Source organism: Taurulus bubalis (genome assembly GCF_910589615.1).
Source record: "Taurulus bubalis genome assembly, chromosome: 14".
In the NCBI taxonomy this organism is placed as follows: domain Eukaryota; kingdom Metazoa; phylum Chordata; class Actinopteri; order Perciformes; family Cottidae; genus Taurulus; species Taurulus bubalis.
Window position 1 is genome coordinate 6220989 of NC_136602.1, and position 19296 is coordinate 6240284.

The 19296-nt window shown below is 42.0% G+C and overlaps 1 protein-coding gene across 1 annotated transcript; it reads left to right on the forward strand.

Moving 5' to 3' along the window:
• Window positions 1-9671: 9671 nt before the first annotated feature.
• cyp26c1 (cytochrome P450, family 26, subfamily C, polypeptide 1) lies at window positions 9672-16148 on the forward strand (the record flags this gene model as incomplete). The annotated part of the gene is made up of 7 exons (XM_079229614.1): window positions 9672-9812; window positions 10607-11005; window positions 12090-12314; window positions 12671-12946; window positions 13506-13664; window positions 13848-14258; window positions 15804-16148. The coding sequence occupies exons 2-7, from the start codon at window positions 10799-10801 to the stop codon at window positions 16146-16148; spliced, it is 1623 nt and encodes a 540-aa protein (XP_079085740.1). The 5' UTR covers window positions 9672-9812; window positions 10607-10798.
• Window positions 16149-19296: the final 3148 nt, after the last annotated feature.

The window sequence follows — 19296 nt, forward strand, 5'->3', positions numbered from 1 at the left end:
GTTATCAGATGTTTTGCAGATGTAGGTATAAATGAGGTATATATATATTTGTATTCAACTACAGTACCTAAATATCATTCTTAGGTACTATAAGTGAGTATTTTTAATTTCAGCTTACTTTCTACTTCTACTCCACTGCAGGGCCAACACAGGACTTTCAACCAGGAGACCAGTGTTCATGTCCTAAAGAAGATTCAAGATATTTTGCAGTTACACAGTTACCGTTTATCTCTTTGTTGAACTTATTTTCAGCCCAAACATTATGTTTTTCTTAAACCTAAACTAAGTGGTGTTGTTGGCATGTGTTTTTTTAAATGTTAATGTTAAACACTAGAAAGTGTTTACTGCGACCGACTTCTTCTTTCCTCTGTCATTAATCACATCAAGATGATATTCTTCAGATTTATGTGCAATATAAGTAAATGTTGCGCGACTACATGAACAAAAGGCTATTTTGATGATTTTATTGTGCAACGGTACTTTTAAAAAGAAAAGAAAGATACTTCTTGTGAAAATGATCAGGTTGAAATTGCAGAAAACCCAAAAGTCAAAGTCGTCGTTGTTGAAGAGAGCGCTAAAATGAAGGAAAACGTCCTCAGCTAACAGGTCAACACACACACACACACACACACACACACACACACACACACACACACACACACACACACACACACACACACACACACACACACATACTCCCTCCCTGGAGGGAGCTGCCGATGACAGGTAGCGACTCAAACAAGGAGAAAGGAGGAGAGAATCAAAGAAACGAGGAGGGGGAGGAGGAGAAGAGACGGGAGGAGGAGGGGAGGTGAAGTGGGGTCGGGGGGTGGGAGGGAGATGGACCACTCTGTGTGTGTCTCACTTGTGAATGTGTGTATGCATTTGTACAAGCGAGTGTTAATTCAAAAGACTTTCCATAAAAAAAAATGTTAGCCACAGAAATGTCTCTTCACACGTTTCTTAGTTTAAAGTGACCAATATCAGCTCGTTCGAAAGAGATGACACGAATTAGATCTTTAGGCCACATTCATTTCCACTTCAATGACATTTTGAAGGTTAGCACAAGTACTTCCACACAGAATGTTTCTATTTGGTCAGATATTTTACATTATTGTGAAAGCATTGCCTTCAAAAGACAGGTTTTACTAAAGTTAATTTCTTAAGGTTACATTTGAACACTTACTGATAAGATTTCTGCCTAATACTAAATACTAATACAATACAAAACTCAATAGAGCCTGAACGCATCATAATGCCAATGCAACCTCCGTTAAATAAAGTGGTTTAAACGTGTAGCTAAGCATCATCAGGGATCAGTGACTGACAATCAATAGCCGATCTCCCGATTGCATATTTTGACTTCATATTGCTGATAACGATCGATGGCTGACCAAATGGGGCATCTTTAAACAGCAAAGGGTGAAACGAACCTGTAATGATTCGTTTGAAGGGTCGAAAAAAAACAAATTTTTTTACTCTTTTTTTCTTCATCAAAATATTTGTTCTCAACTGTGACATTTTTGGAGGAAACGTTATTGTCTTTTCTTTTTTATATCCATGTCTCACCTTTTAGGGATAAGAGGAACATTTGGATTATTCACATCTCAAACTCTGAAATTCATTTTCTGGGAGCTTTGCACACCTTTAGTTTGTGACAATATCTCCTTTGAGAGTTATGCATACTTCCAACTTAAATAGATTTGGGGTCTCTAGATGTTTGATGACAGGACCTGGTTGTTCTCCAGTCTTTACTTTCGTTTTAACATACCTTTTTTTCTTCTTTCTAAAATCATGACCATGACCAGAAAATAAATCTACGTGATGACAGATGGATAAAATCAAACAGCACACATCTATACGATGATCCGCATTACCTCGTTGTCACCCCTGTCATGCACTTTTACCCCACATCCCTCATTCATCTTCTCTCGTCTCCGGGGAACAACTGAAAACTTTCTCTCTCTTCCCTCCTGCTGCTCGTTGGAGGGTTGGGTTTCCAGGAAAGACGGTGTAAAATATCCGACCGCCGCTTCCGTTGTAAATTGACAACCGCTCCCCTGACTGGCAGCTCTTTAACAGGACAGGAAGTCTGCGTCCACCGGGCTGCCGGCGCAGGTCATGGACCGAAAAGCTTTTGAAATGAGGAGCTCTTAAGGATTCTTAATGTATACTGATTGATGCTCCTTTGCGGAGTTTTCAGGGCAAACAGCCAATCAAAACTAAAGAAAACACTCTTCAAATCACTCCTACTGCACAAACCAATTCCCCAGTATTCATCGTACATTTAATATATATATGTTTTATATATATATATAAAACTACATTTTGTTCAAACCAGAGCCATTGCACAGGAAGTGATGCACTTTCTACCACTGATGCTTGGGACGGCCTTTAAACTAACTCCAATGTAAACCCATGTTAAATGGTAAATGGACTTGTACTTGTAAAGCACCTTTCTCGTCTTCCAACCATTCAAAGCGCTTTAACACTCCATGTCATTCACCCATTCATACCCATTCATACACCGATGGCAGGCCGCTATCCATCAGGGCTAACTAAGCATTCACACACACACACACACACAGGAGCAGTTTGGGGTTAAGTGTCTTTCCCAAAGACACGGCGACATGGACCGGAGGAGCCGGGGAATCGACAGCCGATCTTTTGATTGAAGGGCGACCCGCTTTTTTTGAGACACAGTGCCATCTGCGTCGTTATTAGACGTAGTTAGAAGAGGGAGAATTGCTCTCAAGGCGAACGGGAGGTGGATGTGTCAGACAAACACTGAGATGGAGGGATCTGCATTTGTGTCCCGTGTGAAAGAAAAAGTTGAAGGACTTTAGCTGACGCCTGTTATTTCACAGCCAAAGGACATGGGGACTGGAGAAACTATCCTGCTTTTGCACTTGGCGGATTTAAATAAAGTTGCGATATAATCTTCGACAGCAAATGCAACAAAGAATAAGCAACTTTTTTTTAGGTCAAGACAAAACAAATGGAAAGGAAAGATGATGTAACTAACAACTAATAAAACAAATTAAATCTGCAGCTCATGGTTCAACTTTGACATTGTCCGGTCTGCTTGCCACTTCACTTTATCAGAAAACCATGACATCCTTAAATAGATGTTTCTGTATTAAAGTCTGTTCATAGCCTAAAGGTGGAAATGTTGGCACAATAATCCAAAGAGATGACATGCAACAGACAACAGCATGTTGAGAACTCCAGAGTTCTGGTTTGAATTAGTTTCAAAGAGGTTGGATTTGAACTTAAGGTCAAGAAAAACACTTGTTACGCTTTATGTTTGATATAAAATCTCGAGCACACGGATCAATTACTCTTCTTTTCTTTTCAAACCGGAGCAATGAAGAGATTACGCTTCATTTAAAAAACCCTGCCTTTTTTTTTAAACATCTCACATTCAGTCTGCTTTTTTCTTCTTCTCTGGAGGCTAGAAAGATGACAGTGAGTCTGACTGTACAGGGTTGAAATAAATCCCTGTGTGTGTGTGTGTGTGTGTGTGTGTGTGTGTGTGTGTGTGTGTGTGTGTGTGTGTGTGTGTGTGTGTGTGTGTGTCTATGTGTGGAGACTGTATAAACGTGTGTGTGTGAGTACCTCTCTATAAAGTATGTGTGGTGCAATTACAGATCAAAGAAATGTGAGGGATTGAGTGTAATAAGTGATTACTTTAGAATATCCTGCGGCGTTTTGATCTCAAGGAGATGTGAAGTGACAAAGACTAACTCAACAAATGGATTACATCATCCGTTTCAGCTTTCACTCTAAATGGAGTCAACATTACTAATGTCTGCTTAATAACTCCATGATCCTGGCTGATCCTATGAAAATGGAAATGTACTCATCATTTATACAGAAAAGTGCCGTATGAGGCCTATATTTAATTTATGGAGCTTAACCCAGGTTATTTATCAGTTTTGGTTTACATTCACGAAGAAACAAAACCTTTTTTTCTGAATAAGGTCTAATGTGAATGCATTATTACATTTTTTGGAGTAAAACAATAACCAATAATAATCTTAAACAGCCACACAATGTTGCATGTGTATGTAAATAAGGGCAATTTTCTTTTAAATAAAACAATAATACAAGAAATATATTGATAAGACAAAACTCTGGAAAGTAGACTTGAAACCAAATGTTACGCAACGTAACACAGGACATATTTATATTGTTCAGGCCCTTTCACTTTATGGAGGCAAGACATATAGAGGATGGCAGTGCAGTGAAAAGGTGGTGGTTTGTTTAGGTGTGTGTGTGTGTATGTGTGTGTGTGTGTGTGTGTGTGTGTGTGTGTGTGTGTGTGTGTGTGTGTGTGTGTGTGTGTGTGTGTGTGTGTCAGGCTCAGGTAGCAGGAGATGAAGCGGATTTTAGCACCTGCCAGACTCCGTCAGCATCAAACCTAAGGAGACACCCCCTGACCCAGAGAAGCATGCAGACACACACACACACACACACACACACACACACACACACACACACACACACACACACACACACACACACACTAAACTTTAGAAAACACATATCTGCACATACACACAACACACCATGTTAGTATCTCTCTCTCTCTCTCTCTCTTTCTGACACACACACACACACACACACACACACACACACACACACACTTGTATTTAGCAGGCCTCAGATCAAAGTGAGGCCTTCAGACTGTCAGGGCCGCGTTGCCTCGGGCTGACAGCAGCCACAGTTCATCCAGTGTTTACATTACAGCACTTTCTACTCTCTGCACACACACACACTTCACCGGCTGATCTGCAGCCTGATAAGATGGCCGACATCTTCACACACACCTGAATTATCCTGCGGTGAGGGGAGTGCAGCTCGTCTGGGGGAGTCAGACATGTTTGTGGAATAAAAAAGGGGATTTTTCTTGACATGACAAGACGTTTTTCAGGGGTTACAAGTGCAACTGCGTAAAAAAAAAAAAGTAAACCTATGAGCCGCCAGGAGTTGGGAGGTCAAAGGTCAGAGGTCACAAGACAGTCGGTAAACTGGATATTGATTCGATTTCATCGATTCAGAAAGTTCTTTTGGGAGGGTTCATCCTCTGACGTGTGAGTCAGGACGTAGGGATGTTCATGAAGGTTATATATCAAACACTTTATTAAACATGAAGCCGTCTGTTAAAGCGATGCTAATTAATGTATGTTTGCTAATGCATTGACATATAGCTGTGGGAGCATCTACAGGAGCCGGTGTCTTTGGCTTTGTGTGAGTGTGTCCAGCATGCTCCTACTTGCCTCCCTCGCTCCCTGCATGTTCTACTTTCTCTCTCTCGCTCTCTGTCTGCTTCCCAGATATAATAAATAATGGACGATGACTGGAGAATATTAACAAAGGAGAACGTCTCGCCCAGAACAAACAGAGAACTAACCACAACCTAAACATGACTCAAAGCCTAACTCTAGAAGTCTGAAGCCTCAAACTGTCTTCTGAGGACCGAGCAAAATGTCCTCAATGAAAATTGGATACAAAAACTTAATAAAATGTTTTATGTGGACCTTGTGATCACACCATTTGAATCCAAAGGATGTGGTCTTCTAAACGTTCATGTATTCGACCACCAGAGTCCAACAGATGTGAAGAAGACTTTTTCAGATTGTGACCCTCTAGAGTCTCAGTTAAGACTTTTGAGCGTCTGAATGCTTCTGATGTGATGAAACCAGAAAACCCAACATCTGAGCCAAGATGGAGGATCAGTTTTAAACTCCGTCTTAACTTATCAACTCATCAGCCCTCCGGCCTGCACACACACACACATGCACACACACACACAGACCCACACACAAAGCGATAATGTTTACAGTGTACATTTTATTTATTGTTATTGTCTCATGATACATTCTCCCACTACATCTCCATCTTGAGTTCTCAACAATGTAAACTTCCCTTCCGATGAGGCTCAATGAGACGACATCTTTTCTGTTCCCTCGTGTTCCTGTTCTGGAGTCAAAGGAATGAGATCTGATGTGTTCTGGGTCTCCAGAGTGTCTGAGGTTGAAACCAGAGACGTGATCTAGAGAATAAACCGCTGTGAAAGTAGCGGCCCGAGGCGCCGCGTGGAGGGAGATCTCCGTTACAGAAGCTTTTAAAAGCTCAGGATTAGGATTAGCGGAATGGCCCTTTAAGTGTCCGGAGCAGAGCTGGATGGTGTGATGGGACAACAGCACGGGAAGTGAGGAAATGCACCTTAGCGTGTGTGTTTAGAGAGACCATCAATCCCTACAGATCAGACCCAACATTTCTAAAGGTTTATTTAACAGTTGAAAGATTACTGAATTTTGAGACACTTACGTTTTTTTCTTCATGTTTTAGACAATAAATGAAAACAGTGAACACTTTAAAATGACTGCAGATTGTTTTCCCATATCATAACATGACTTTGTAAATTGATTTCCAAACTTGAATTACATGAATGAACCGCTTTGTGTCCAAATAAACGTGCAGAAATACAGAACTTGAAATGACAAATTGATAATTGTTAAGTCAACGCTATTTTTTGGGGTATTGTGAACACATATAGTGTTTGCTGATATGATGTGTTTTTATATAAGCAGCAAGAAGAAGTAGGTTGTTTATCTGCAGAGAGGTTTAAATCTCTGTAAGTCAAAATATGGTATAATGTAAACTGTGATCTTTGTTTCTTGCCTCATTAGATGCATTTTTATCAATGCCACTAATGCGTCCCCAGTTCTCAGCTATGATTTGCTATCATAACTGATAGGAGCGCTCGACAAAACCATGAAAACAATGCCAGAAGTTCCTTCAGCTTCACACTTGAATGAACCTCTCTTGGGATTCCCTCGACAACCTGACCTGCAGGAGCCGGCTGACGTCACGCCGCCGCTCTTCCTGTCTGAAAACCTCCCTGCTGCTGTTATTAATGATCAGGCGCTCTGTGATGGGAGCTGACAGGCAGGAACGCTCTGACACAAGTATGAACTGAACGTGATCACAAAGGGAAGGAGAAGGCGGGGGGGAGAAGGAGGAGGGAGACAAAAAGAAACGCTGAAAACACCAGGAGAGGAGGAGATGGATGGCGAATGGTGAAGGAGAGACGAAACATTGGGAGAGAGAAGAACTATTATGCTTGTTTTATTAAATTGACGAGTCACTTCAAGCTTCAAATTTGAACTGAAGGGATTTGAACAAAACTGGTGAAGCTTTCATCCATGATGGTGTCATTTAAAACTCTTAAATAACTATTTTGTTCAATGAAACTTTTATTTGTTAATGTTGAGGTTTCTTTTTTTTGTAAAAGCCCCACCAGACATTTAATCCCTCTGAAATGTTTTAGACGTGCAGCTGAAACAAATGTTAGATTCCAGTTAAAGACACTTTCATTGTAGGTTTGACTAAAGCATGATAAGGTTCATCAGAACTGAGATTTTTTTTCTTTCTTAAACATCATTCATTTGACCAACAAAAGTCAGGAAAAGGTCACATGATATGCAAAGTTGTATATGAGCCATACTGCAATAAAAAGTGCTCTAAAACATGACATATATCATTTATCACTTAAGTCCAAATAATTAGATAACATCCTAAAAGTTATTATTATTATTATTATTATTATTATTATTATTATTATTGTTATTATACTCTCTACATGCAGCTGGACTACAGGGATTTCAATTAGTTTCTAAAATATTATTTGAGCATATTAGAGCTAAAAGTGTCAGAACACAAAGACACGGCTTCAGAGAGGAAAGTTTGCCACTGTTTTTAATTATAACCCGGCCGAAAAAACAAGAACGAAGACTTTTCAGTCTTTAATAATAATGATAATAGTAATAATACTAATAATAATAGGATAATATAACATGGATACCGTTTGCGTTAATCTTCTGAGTGATTCGGTTTCAAAACTAATTTCCTTCCCTTTAACAGAACAGAGTTCAACCTGCTGCCTGACAGCTGATATGAAAGATCCTTTTTCATGATGTATTTGGGGGAATTCCCCAGAGCTTAGCTATTGAATGTCAGCTGGAGATTTACTCTGTGAATATAATACGGAACTGTTTAATTATCAAGTTTAAACACGAAGAAAGAAGAGTTGTAATATTATTATTATTTTTTGATAAAGGCACAACAATAACTGATTTTTACCTACAAACACGTCAGATTGTAATGTAGGACTATTATTACAACCTGGAATTAGTTAAAAATAATTAAAATGCGTATTTTAAAGCAATGACTGTCGCGTGGTCAAATGAAAACAATGGTTTAAATGGAATTTTAAACTTCCATCACATCTGCAGCTTCACATTTTGATTACATAAATGACAGAAGCGAGCAGAACACCGGAGATTAATTATCTGCTGACTCCACAAAAAAAGCGAGTTCCCTTCGGGCTGCACACACACACACACACACACACACACACACACACACACACACACACACACACACACACACACACACACACACACGCACGCACACACACGCACACACACACACACACACACACACACACACACACACACACACACACACACCGATAACAGCTGGAGGTGGGCGCACGTTGCGCTGATTGGTCCGATTTTACAAATCCAGCTCTTGATGGTCAGGTCTCAGTTTAATCACACAAATCATTTGTGAGCTTCAAATACAAATTATTTTAATCAACGCTTTCGTTTGTGTACTGGAACGAGAAAAACACGAAATTACGCATCTATCTTCATCACCATAATCCAGAAATATACCCGGATTGGAGACTTGTTGGACGGATTGGAAAATTGTCATTTTAATATCATCGAACAACAACAAATATAGTTGAATGTTTTGGGGAATAAAATCGTCGCCGCTTCCGCTGACCAAAACATATAGATCCAGTCACGTATAACAAATAAATGACGCACAAAGTGTGTTGAGTGTTGTGGTATTCACGTTAAATCGAGGCCAATTTGTGTATTATCCATCTCATCTGGATGAGGCCGTTACCGGGTTAAAATATGATGCACTTTCATCTGTAAGCTACACAGGCCAACATTGTGCAACTCAAGTCTCAAGAAGGCATAAAAAAAGAAAGAAGATCTATTTTGGACTTCCTTTGTGCTGCGTCATCTATTTCTACCGCGTAGATGTGCAGGTTTAGTCCCGGCTGCTCTCGGGACAGAGTCTTCTTAGCTGCCCCTTCATAACTCTCTCCCCAAACACATCCGACACCAAGCTGATGTTCACGTCACAACTCATGTTACCTGTGTGAATACTAATTGTGTTGTATAGTTGCATCGTGTTGTTTACTTGGATCATTCTAACGTATGTAATAGCCTCTGGAAAGCGTTCTATAAAATGTATTATTATTATTATTATTATTATTATTATCCGATTTAGAGGCAGTTGGGATGCGGAGACCTGAAACACTGAGCTCTCTAAACTCTGCGCGGCTCCAGCTGATTGGCTACCTGAGAGTTTCCTCCATTCTCTCTCTCTCTCTCTCTCTCTTTCTATCTCTCTCTCTCTCTTTCTCTCTCTCGAGCGCGCGCGCACCGCGCTGCGTCTTTGCTCTGATCTCTAAACCGTTTCCCTTTTTTTTTTTTTTGTTGGATTCCCATCTCTCCTCCGGTCTGCGCGGTGAATGAACGAGCCTCTTTAACATATTCAGACCAACGTCATCCTGTGAAGGTGGATCATGCCGCGCAGCCTCCTCTATAAAACCCCCCGCAGCCCGCGCACTCAGGAGGAATAGTCGCCGGTTTTTGGCAGAGAAGGCGAGAAAGAAACTTTGCACGGATTTCCCCGCACAGCTGCCGGGACGCTGCGTGGAGGTAAGTCCTCTCTCTGGGTCTCGTTACGCGGACACGACGTTCTCTCGTTATGTCGCCCAGTGACTCATTTATTCAACTTTGTTTTCATCCTGTTCCTTTCCTCCTCTCCTCTCAGCTCGAGTTTACTTTGCCAGGCCTGTTAATCCGCTTCATGCTGTATAGCCTACTGTATTCAAATACCCTTTCTTCTTCTGCTTAAAAAAAAAAAAACCTGATTTATTGCCATTGCTCCATAAACCTCGGGCCGCCCGGGGGGGGTGAGCCCCCTGAACTGTACCTATAAAGGCGCATAACCTAATAGACAAGCCGGCGCATGTAAACCTGTAAAACTATTTGGAATAGTTGACAGCTATACTCCTCATTTTGAAGGAGTAGCCGTAGCGGAATGAAGGGGAGTATCCTCACAAGAGAGAATTACGCACGTTTCTCATATATTTCATCTAGAGTAAACTATATGAGCCTGCAGGCGCATCCATCCGGTCTGATTACTGTATTATATTTGGAGGCAATGCCTTATTTTGATTTGAGGCATTGCAATACATTCCATCAGCCCAGCGCATCCTCACTGCATATTTCTGATTGGATAGGGAGACCCAAGTCCAGCTTGTATGATTACTGTTATTATTATCCTCTAACTAGCTGTAATAACAGCTTATAACGACTCTCGGCCATTGGCTGTCTCCAGAGTTCAGAAAGAGTTGAGATTCACACTGCCCCTCTTTCTCCGCTGTCTGGTGGAGCTGAGGCAAACCAACCCAGACCAGGCTAACACACATGTATTTGTATTTGGACAGACTTTACGTCGCAGAAGAAGAAGAAGAAGAAGAAGAAGAAGAAGAAGAAGAAGAAGAAGAAGAAGAAGAAGAAGAAGAAGAAGAAGAAGAAGAAGAAGAAGAAGACACTGGACGCCGTCGCTTTGAACGGGACAGAAGCGCCTTTACGCACGGACACAGGTGGATGCTGGGAAGCGGACCGGCTCTTAGGAGATGTTACCCCTGGCCCAGTTCGGGGTGCTGTCGGCTCTGGCCACCGCGCTCACCTCGGTCCTGTCCGCGTTCTTGCTGCTGGCGCTGACCCGGCAGCTGTGGAGCATCCGCTGGAGCTTGACGCGGGACAAAGAGAGCAGCCTGCCGCTGCCGAAGGGCTCCATGGGCTGGCCGCTGGTCGGAGAGACTTTCCACTGGCTATTCCAGGTGAGCGTTGACACGTCTAGGCTGCTGTAGTTTTATTTATTTTTACAAGCGTTCCAAAATATAGGTTAGCTTCCTGCGTTTCTTCCTTTATTTATGTTCATCACTTATGGATTTTTATCGCAAGGTTACTTCATTTTTTAATCCGGTAAATACCGAATCGCGGTAGGATTTACTAATCGTATCATTGATGATGTTTTAGGGAACCTTTGAAAAGCTGCGCAGATTCTTGCAGGCTGCGTTCTGTTGTTAATGCGACATGTGCGGACTTGATGCTCGGTGCGTAATTCCTTCTTGCGGAAGAAAAACAGACGTTTTCTGTTCAAAACTTCCTCCTCTCTTTCATTCCCTCCCTCTCGCTCTGTCGTTCTTTCTGGGTCTTCTTCAGAGAGGAATGCACTCTCATCCCATCACCTCTCTGTCCCTCACACTATTCCTCCACTCCACGCAGTCAGAGCGCCTCGTTACAGCACGTGATGCTCTTTATTATCTACCCCCAAATTTGGAAATTTTCCCATTTCAGTTGGACTTTTTTCTAAATTGTATTTATTTATTTAAAATAAATGTAAATCTCAAAATTCTCTCTATAATCTCTCAATAATTCATAACGTAAAAGCAGAGGGGGCCAAAGGTTCATCAATCCTGACCATCAGATTTTTTTTTACCATTATGCGTATTATTTTTACTTTTACTTTATATTCCTATTTAATTAGCATTATTGGAGGGAGTCTGATATCTAAGATTCCCATTGCCAACTCCTGCTTCTAAATGTTGAAATTTGAAACTAGTAGTTCATGTGACAATAAAAACTGCCCCTCAATGTGAGGAGATCGTAAAAAATAGATAAAAATAGATTTGCACCAAAAACCAACAAGCAAAGCAATGCTTTGTGTCTTGGCCCCTCAAGAGACTTTTTGCAATACCCTGCTGACCAGCAAACACACATGGACCAAAAACAGGCGGTGGAATTTTGAAGAATGAAATCAGGAAATGCAAATGAGTCTTTTTCAATAAAATAGCATGCATGTCACCAAATTGTTGCCTAAAATGTGTCAAACTTAATTAAAATGTAACCTTCATGCTACAGGGTTCCAACTTCCACATCTCGCGCAGAGAGCGCCATGGCAACGTGTTTAAGACCCACCTCCTTGGGAAGCCCGTCATCCGGGTGACGGGCGCGGAAAACATCCGCAAGATCCTGCTGGGAGAGCACAGTCTGGTGTGCACCCAGTGGCCCCAGAGCACCCGCATCATCCTGGGACCCAACACCCTGGTCAACTCCATCGGAGACCTGCACAAGAGGAACAGAAAAGTAAGAAAGGGGGGTGAATTTGTATAACCAATGACCTCTAAATAACCCGAAGGTATAGTTAAATTATCGAGGGGACTAAAGAAAATACAGTGGGGAGACCCACTCCCTTATTTATCGTACAATCTGCTCATTAGAATCATGTCTCCATCTTATCCAAACATTTCCAGTGCTTACATTATGTCCTCCTCTAATATTCACCCTGTCCTGTCCTCTATTTTCTACCTCTTTCCCTTATACCTCTATCCAGTCCTAACTCCTCCTCTTTAGTGAGTATTTACTGAAAGGTGTTGACTGTCGTGTAGAAGGTTATAACTTTTTACGACGCCTCTCTCCTTTGTTTCCTTTCCCCTTTCAAGATCCTGGCTAAAGTGTTTAGCCGGGGGGCTCTGGAGTCCTACCTGCCCCGGCTGCAGGACGTCGTCAAGTCTGAGATCGCCAAGTGGTGCTCGGAGCCGGACGCCATCGACGTTTACAGTGCGGCCAAGTCCCTGACGTTCCGCATCGCAGTCAGGGTGCTGCTGGGTCTGCAGATGGAGGAGGAACGGATCGTTTTTCTGGCCCGGACCTTCGAGCAGCTGATGAACAACCTCTTCTCGCTGCCCATAGACGCTCCGCTCAGTGGGCTACGCAAGGTGAGAGAGAGAATGAAGACATTCATCTTTAGACACACTGTTTTACCAGTCTTTTATTCGTCCAGCATTACAGGGTTGGTACAGGTTTTAGCAGTATAGTGTCCGGGTTTTAGCAGTATCACAAACACTATGAGACTGCCCTTACCCTAAACCCACCATTGTGTCAGAGTTCAGTCTTGTGACCTTTCTTTAGAAGTTATTAGAAAACTAGTTCTGGTACTTCAAACCAAATATTCACTCTAAAATCAAATGATTTTCTATATTTTTGTCCCAAAAAGGAAGACGAGTTCTCAAAGTGTGACTGTGTACAGCTTATAATGACTATTTTGGAATCCAATAACCAAAAACATGGATGAAAGGAAAAGTTGTCTTTTCATTGTGAAAAAACCCCCATTGTGTCAGAGGTTGAGGTTCCTTTCTTTAGAGGTTATTAGAAAACTAATATGGCGTAGAATCAAAGTGAGTAAAAGTAAGTTGGGTATTGCTCTCTGCAAATGAAATGTTTCTACTAAGTAAAGATACCCTAATATTGTCCTTTTTGGGGTTGTTCTCTATCCAGGGAATAAAAGCCAGAGAAATCCTGCATGCCAACATGGAGAAAATCATTGAGGAAAAGATGCAGCGGCAGCAGGCGGAGGAAGAATATCACGACGCCTTTGACTACATACTGTCCAGTTCCAAGGAGCACGGCCAGCAGCTCAGCATCCAGGAGCTCAAGGTAGAGTGAGGCAGACACTATGATGCAGACTTATTGTTCAGGAAGGTCTCTGACAGTAACGATGGGATCAGACGACACTATCTATGAGACTTCTCTATAACCCACAGTGGAGGACCACCTCATTTTGAATGTGAATTTAAAGTAAATTGATCCAATTCCATCTTTCCACTTCCCTCCTGGCAGGAAACAGCAGTAGAGCTGATCTTCGCCGCTCACTCAACCACAGCCAGCGCCTCCACGTCTCTAATTCTGCAGCTGCTCCGCCATCCAGCGGTGGTGGAGAGGGCCAGAGTCGAGCTGGAGGCCGAGGGCCTCGCCTACGAGTCCCACGGCGCTCGCAGCCCATCGGGTGTCGCCGCGGAGAAAGAGGAGGACGCTGCGGACACAGAGACAAGTTGCCTGCTGAACGGAGGTTGCCAGAATCACCAGAATCACAGGGACGGTTTCCCACAGTCGCAGTCTCATATGCCGTACCTGAGCCTGGATAAGCTGAGCCAGCTCCGCTACGTCGACTGTGTCGTCAAAGAGGTGCTCCGCTTCCTGCCGCCAGTCTCCGGGGGTTATCGGACAGCCCTGCAGACGTTTGAACTAGACGTAAGTTCAATATACGGGAGTATACCATTCAGATGTACACCATTGGTCTGGGTGGGCTTTCTGTCTCCTGGACATGCAATGCAATTTCAACAGGTACAAAGGAATCCAAATCTATGCTTCCTTCTAGAACTACAAACAAGGAGGGATTAAGTTTCCAAAGACCAACTTTTAAACTTGCAGTAACAATAAATCGATCAGCACCAGATATCTATTGTTTTGAAGACAAAGCATCAAAGACCCCCTTCTCTTGGAGATGTCAAAAGGCATTGTTAGGGTTTGAGAAGTCAATATGAGTGATGACGATATGCACCACTAGCCAGCCAAAAGTTCCTGCACCGCTCATACCGTGTTAACTTTTTGCCTGTAAGCGGCGATTTCTACATGCTCACAGCTGCAAGTCCAAACAGGTGATGCGAATGGATGCACAAAAGACAATTTGGATAGTGCCTTCAAAGATGGTGCCCCAATTTTTCCTATGAAAGTTGTTCACCGGGCGCATGAGCTCGCCGCAGGCTTCCTCACATGTCTTCCTGTTTGGGCCCATACATCTTGCACACTACAGAGTTATATAGAGGTCTACTCAGTCAGAGATGGATGGGAGGAAATCATTTAATTACGGCTCTTTTAGACATTCTAGACACAAATGTAAATAAATCGAATGGATCAAATTTGGATTTTAGGGTGGTTTGTGACACTGAAAGATTTGGTCATCATTTTAAAAGCACAGCTTCTACCTATGGAGATACATCTGTTTATGAGTGAGTTGAAACTGGTTTATTAGCAGCAAAAATGAAATGTCAGGTAGTGAGATCTTTAATTAACTCTTCGTGCAAAAGGTGAAAGAACATTTGCATTCAATTGAATTCTGTCTTAGTCCACTTGCGCTGTCGCAGGCTTCGCTGCACTCCAACGGACAGACGCGTTCACAAACAGAGTTGGCCGTTGCTGAGAAAGTGCCCCGCCATGGCCTCATCCCTCGGCCTTACACGGCCCTTCCTGCCCTCAGCGTGCCCCCAATTTGCCGCGCTTATTGCGAAAGGACAATCGAGGTTTAAAACTAATTCCCAGAATACAATTGTAGTGCACGACGCCATTTATGCACCTCTTTCTCAGGGTATAAGCTGAGAGGTAATTGCAGTATTGAGAATGTTGTTATGCCTGTTCATTCAAGTGCATCTTGTTAAAGCCTAGACATGGGAATCCAAACTCCGAAATAATTAGGATTAGGTTATAAAGAGGTTCTGGATTATTGGGAGGAATGAATGAATGAAAAAATGAAGTTGGAAACTAAATGAGAGAAAAAGTAATAAAATGTGTGTAGCTTTTTAACTTGTGTCAAAAATGAAAGTTCAACAACAAAGGGCTCTGAGAGTAAGCATATTTTCCACGAAATTTAGCGGACATTTTATAAAGAAAAATGTATATGCTGATATTAATGAACTAATCATTATTATTCTATTTAAGACACTCCAAAGAGTTAGAGTTTGTGCAGATTTGAAAAGATAAAAATGGACCAAACTGACTGATTTCTTTCTCATTTCACAGGGCTATCAGATCCCCAAAGGCTGGAGTGTAATGTACAGCATCCGGGACACTCACGAGACCGCCGCGGTCTTCCAGAGCCCGGAGCTGTTTGACCCGGACCGGTTCGGCCCGGACCGGGAGGAGAGTCGGGCGGATCGGTTCAGCTACGTGCCGTTCGGCGGTGGCGTGCGGAGCTGCGTAGGGAAAGAACTGGCAAAGGTGATCCTAAAGACTCTGGCAGTGGAGCTGATCGGGACTTGCAAATGGACTCTGGCCACGGAGAACTTTCCCAAGATGCAGACGGTGCCGATAGTGCACCCGGTCAACGGGCTGCATGTGAATTTCACCTACAACTACCCGCTTTAGATTAAAAAAAGACTTTCCAAAAAAAAAAACTCACCCAAAATGCATATCAACCTTCAGTCTGCTTTTGGAGAAACTGTCCAAAGCCTAAGAAAGGAGGCACCAGCACCTCGCCGGGCCTGATGGTGCGATTCAGGCCACCTTTCATATCCCGGGGCATGTAGCCGGGGCTTACACTGCTGGTTAGGAGCAAGTCATCGTCTCCACACTGGTTTGGTCCAAACCTAAGAAACCACTTTCTGTTGTAGCACAATCTTTTTTTTCATCACCGGATACGTTCACCTGCAGCATTCCTCACTTTTTACAATATTTAACATTCTTTTTTTTAAGGTAATTAATGTAACAAGGTGCGATTCAAAAGCAAGTCTGTGTCGCCGTATAGAACATCTGGGTTTGCCGAAAGTGCCCAGTGAACCGACTTAAGTTGCATTTTATTGACATGAGTTCTAAGACCGAGACCACACATCTACTGTCGATAACAAGAGAGAAAGACTTTCCATGAAGCCATCTTAGCTCCAGATTCTTGCCTCCGATCAAGCGATTTACAAACGATAAAATCCACTCATTTGTTGTACCACTTTGTAGCTTTTACATCAATGTGCATCAGTAAGGACACATCCACAGGTCATGAATGTTCGCTGTGCTGAAGGAGCAAGTCACCAGTATTTCACTTCACTTGCATTCACAAAAAACTTTAAAGATTCACGACAGACTTTTTGAAAACTGACTCACTTCACAGACTTTTAAACCATTTCTGTGTTCCTTTCTTCTTCAATCCTGGAAAAATAATTCCAGACCCACATTGGACAGCAGAAACTGGACTCATATTCAGTTATCTTTGTCATAATTTCTTTTTGCATTGATCTCCACCGCTAAAACACTTCTACTGATGGAACTTGCACTTAATTCTGACACATAACTCCCACAACCAGGAACTACCCAAACATCAAGCTAAATACATTCAAACTGTTCTGTTTTTTGAACATGAATGTAACATACTGTATATCCTTTACAGTGCTATTATGTGTGTATCAAATGAAGTAGCATTATGAATAAGCTGTATTTAAAATGCAGATGTATCATTTCCGTTGTGCTTTTTATTCTATCTGTAACACTATTTGCTGTAATTATGAATAGATAGACACTAACCTGTAATGTAAAAGGACTGTCCATAAAACTTTATTTCACTGCCAGTACATAGAAATCTTTCATTGTTTAGAGCAGCATATATAGAGAGAGTAAAGTTATTATTATTTGTATTATTATTATTATTAATGGTCTAATTTTAGGACTGTTTCTGTCTGGGTCTTGAAGCCTAATAGACACGCTGTGAATTCTTATGTACGGATGGATTCGTGGAAGGAGATAGCACTTTCTCTGCTTTAAGGAGTCTGTATATATTTGTCGTGTTTATGCATTCACTGAGTGTATGAGATGTAGCTGCTGTACAGTTGATGTAAAGAGTAAATTAGAAGATGAAAAACAAAAACACTTGTCGTTTTACGAGTTTGTCATATCTTGCTTTAAACCAGGACAATGGATGTTTATATGTCTTAAGTGTCATTCTCTTATGTTTGAGAAACATGTTTATAATTCTTGATGATTTTTTTGTCCAGGTGTTTCAAACATATTAGTTTGGGAACAAAAAATCCAGAAAAAGTATTTACATTCATATTGTTGGACTGATTTATGTCATGTCTGGTTATTTTAACTGACATCATCTTGTATGGGAGGTTTCACATCGGTCTCATTTGAGCACATGATCCTTGCAGACCTAAAAACCTGCTCTACCCCTATTTAACCCTTACCAGTTTGCATCAGAAGCCATTGATGATGCAGTTATAAACACGCTCCCTCCTTCCCCACACACCATCACATCTGGATCCCTCTAACACCTACATGCCCATATCTATAACACCATGAAGTGATGCTCTTTCTTTGGGCTTCATGCTCTCTCCTCAGCTCTAATCTCTACATCCCACAGATTTGTTAACATGTAAATGAATGCAGATGACACAACCATAGTAGGTTTTATCTGCAATAACAATAAAATACTCTGCCGTTAAAAGGTCAATCAAAAAGTCACCTGGTGCACGAACAATAATCTGCAGCCAAAACTCACAAAATGATGGTCAATTTGGTATAAAAACCCAATATTCAGTAGTACAGAGTTGTTGTAACAGTAGTATTAGAAGTATCCACAGTATTTACTTCATATATTGACCTCATTACAAACAAAAAGGACAGTGTAGTTCCCCCTGAGGTCACCTCTGAGGACACTGCTGAGGTCACCTTTGAGGTCACCAGGCATTTCCACCCTCCACCTTACCGCCGTCATTGATAGGCAGAGAATGGGGCGAAGCTGTGTGGCAGAAAAAATAATGGGAGACAAACAGCCCGGCCTAATTATGTCCACTGCAGGGCCCCGTTGCTCTGCCAAGGTTGTTATCTGATGGACGCTCAGCCACTGGGAACTCGGCGACGTTTTGAACCGGAGTTCACTCCAGTGCCACCGGCTGCGCAGGTCAGCGACCGGTCAACTGATGGGAGGGTGCATGGGAACTCGAGAGGTGACGCAACACAAGCTAACCGCCATTGCTACGTATTATACAACCGAAACAAAATCTCAGCGATTCACTAGCTCCCTCTATGGGCTGGAGATTTCTACCTGACCATGAAGGTGCTTTAATGTGGAGACCAAAGGGTTGCCTCAAAGCTCACAGCTGCAGATAGGAGGATCATGGTAACATTTGGGAACACGTTTTGCTTCTTATAAATTAATTTTACACTACTTATGACTTACTTTTGTCAATGGCCTCTAGCAAGACATGTCACCCCTTTATCAGACCTATGACATCAGTTGTCTATGTTAGCCAAGACGGTCACAAATCACGATAAAAAACAGAAGAAGTTGTATGACGTAACGTTGCTTTGGTTAAGGTTTGGTTGGGTTTAGGCACAAAAACGACTGATTTCCATCATTAAAAGTGATGTTTGCTTCCCTCTGATGAATATTAATTGAATATCAACTTACAGCTTTTTCTCTAAAAGCGACGCAACAAGAGCGTTGAGATATAACTACAACAGTAAAGTTGTGGATTGGACAGACACACAATGAGCTGAAAAACACTATAAAGCTCCATAAAGCTGA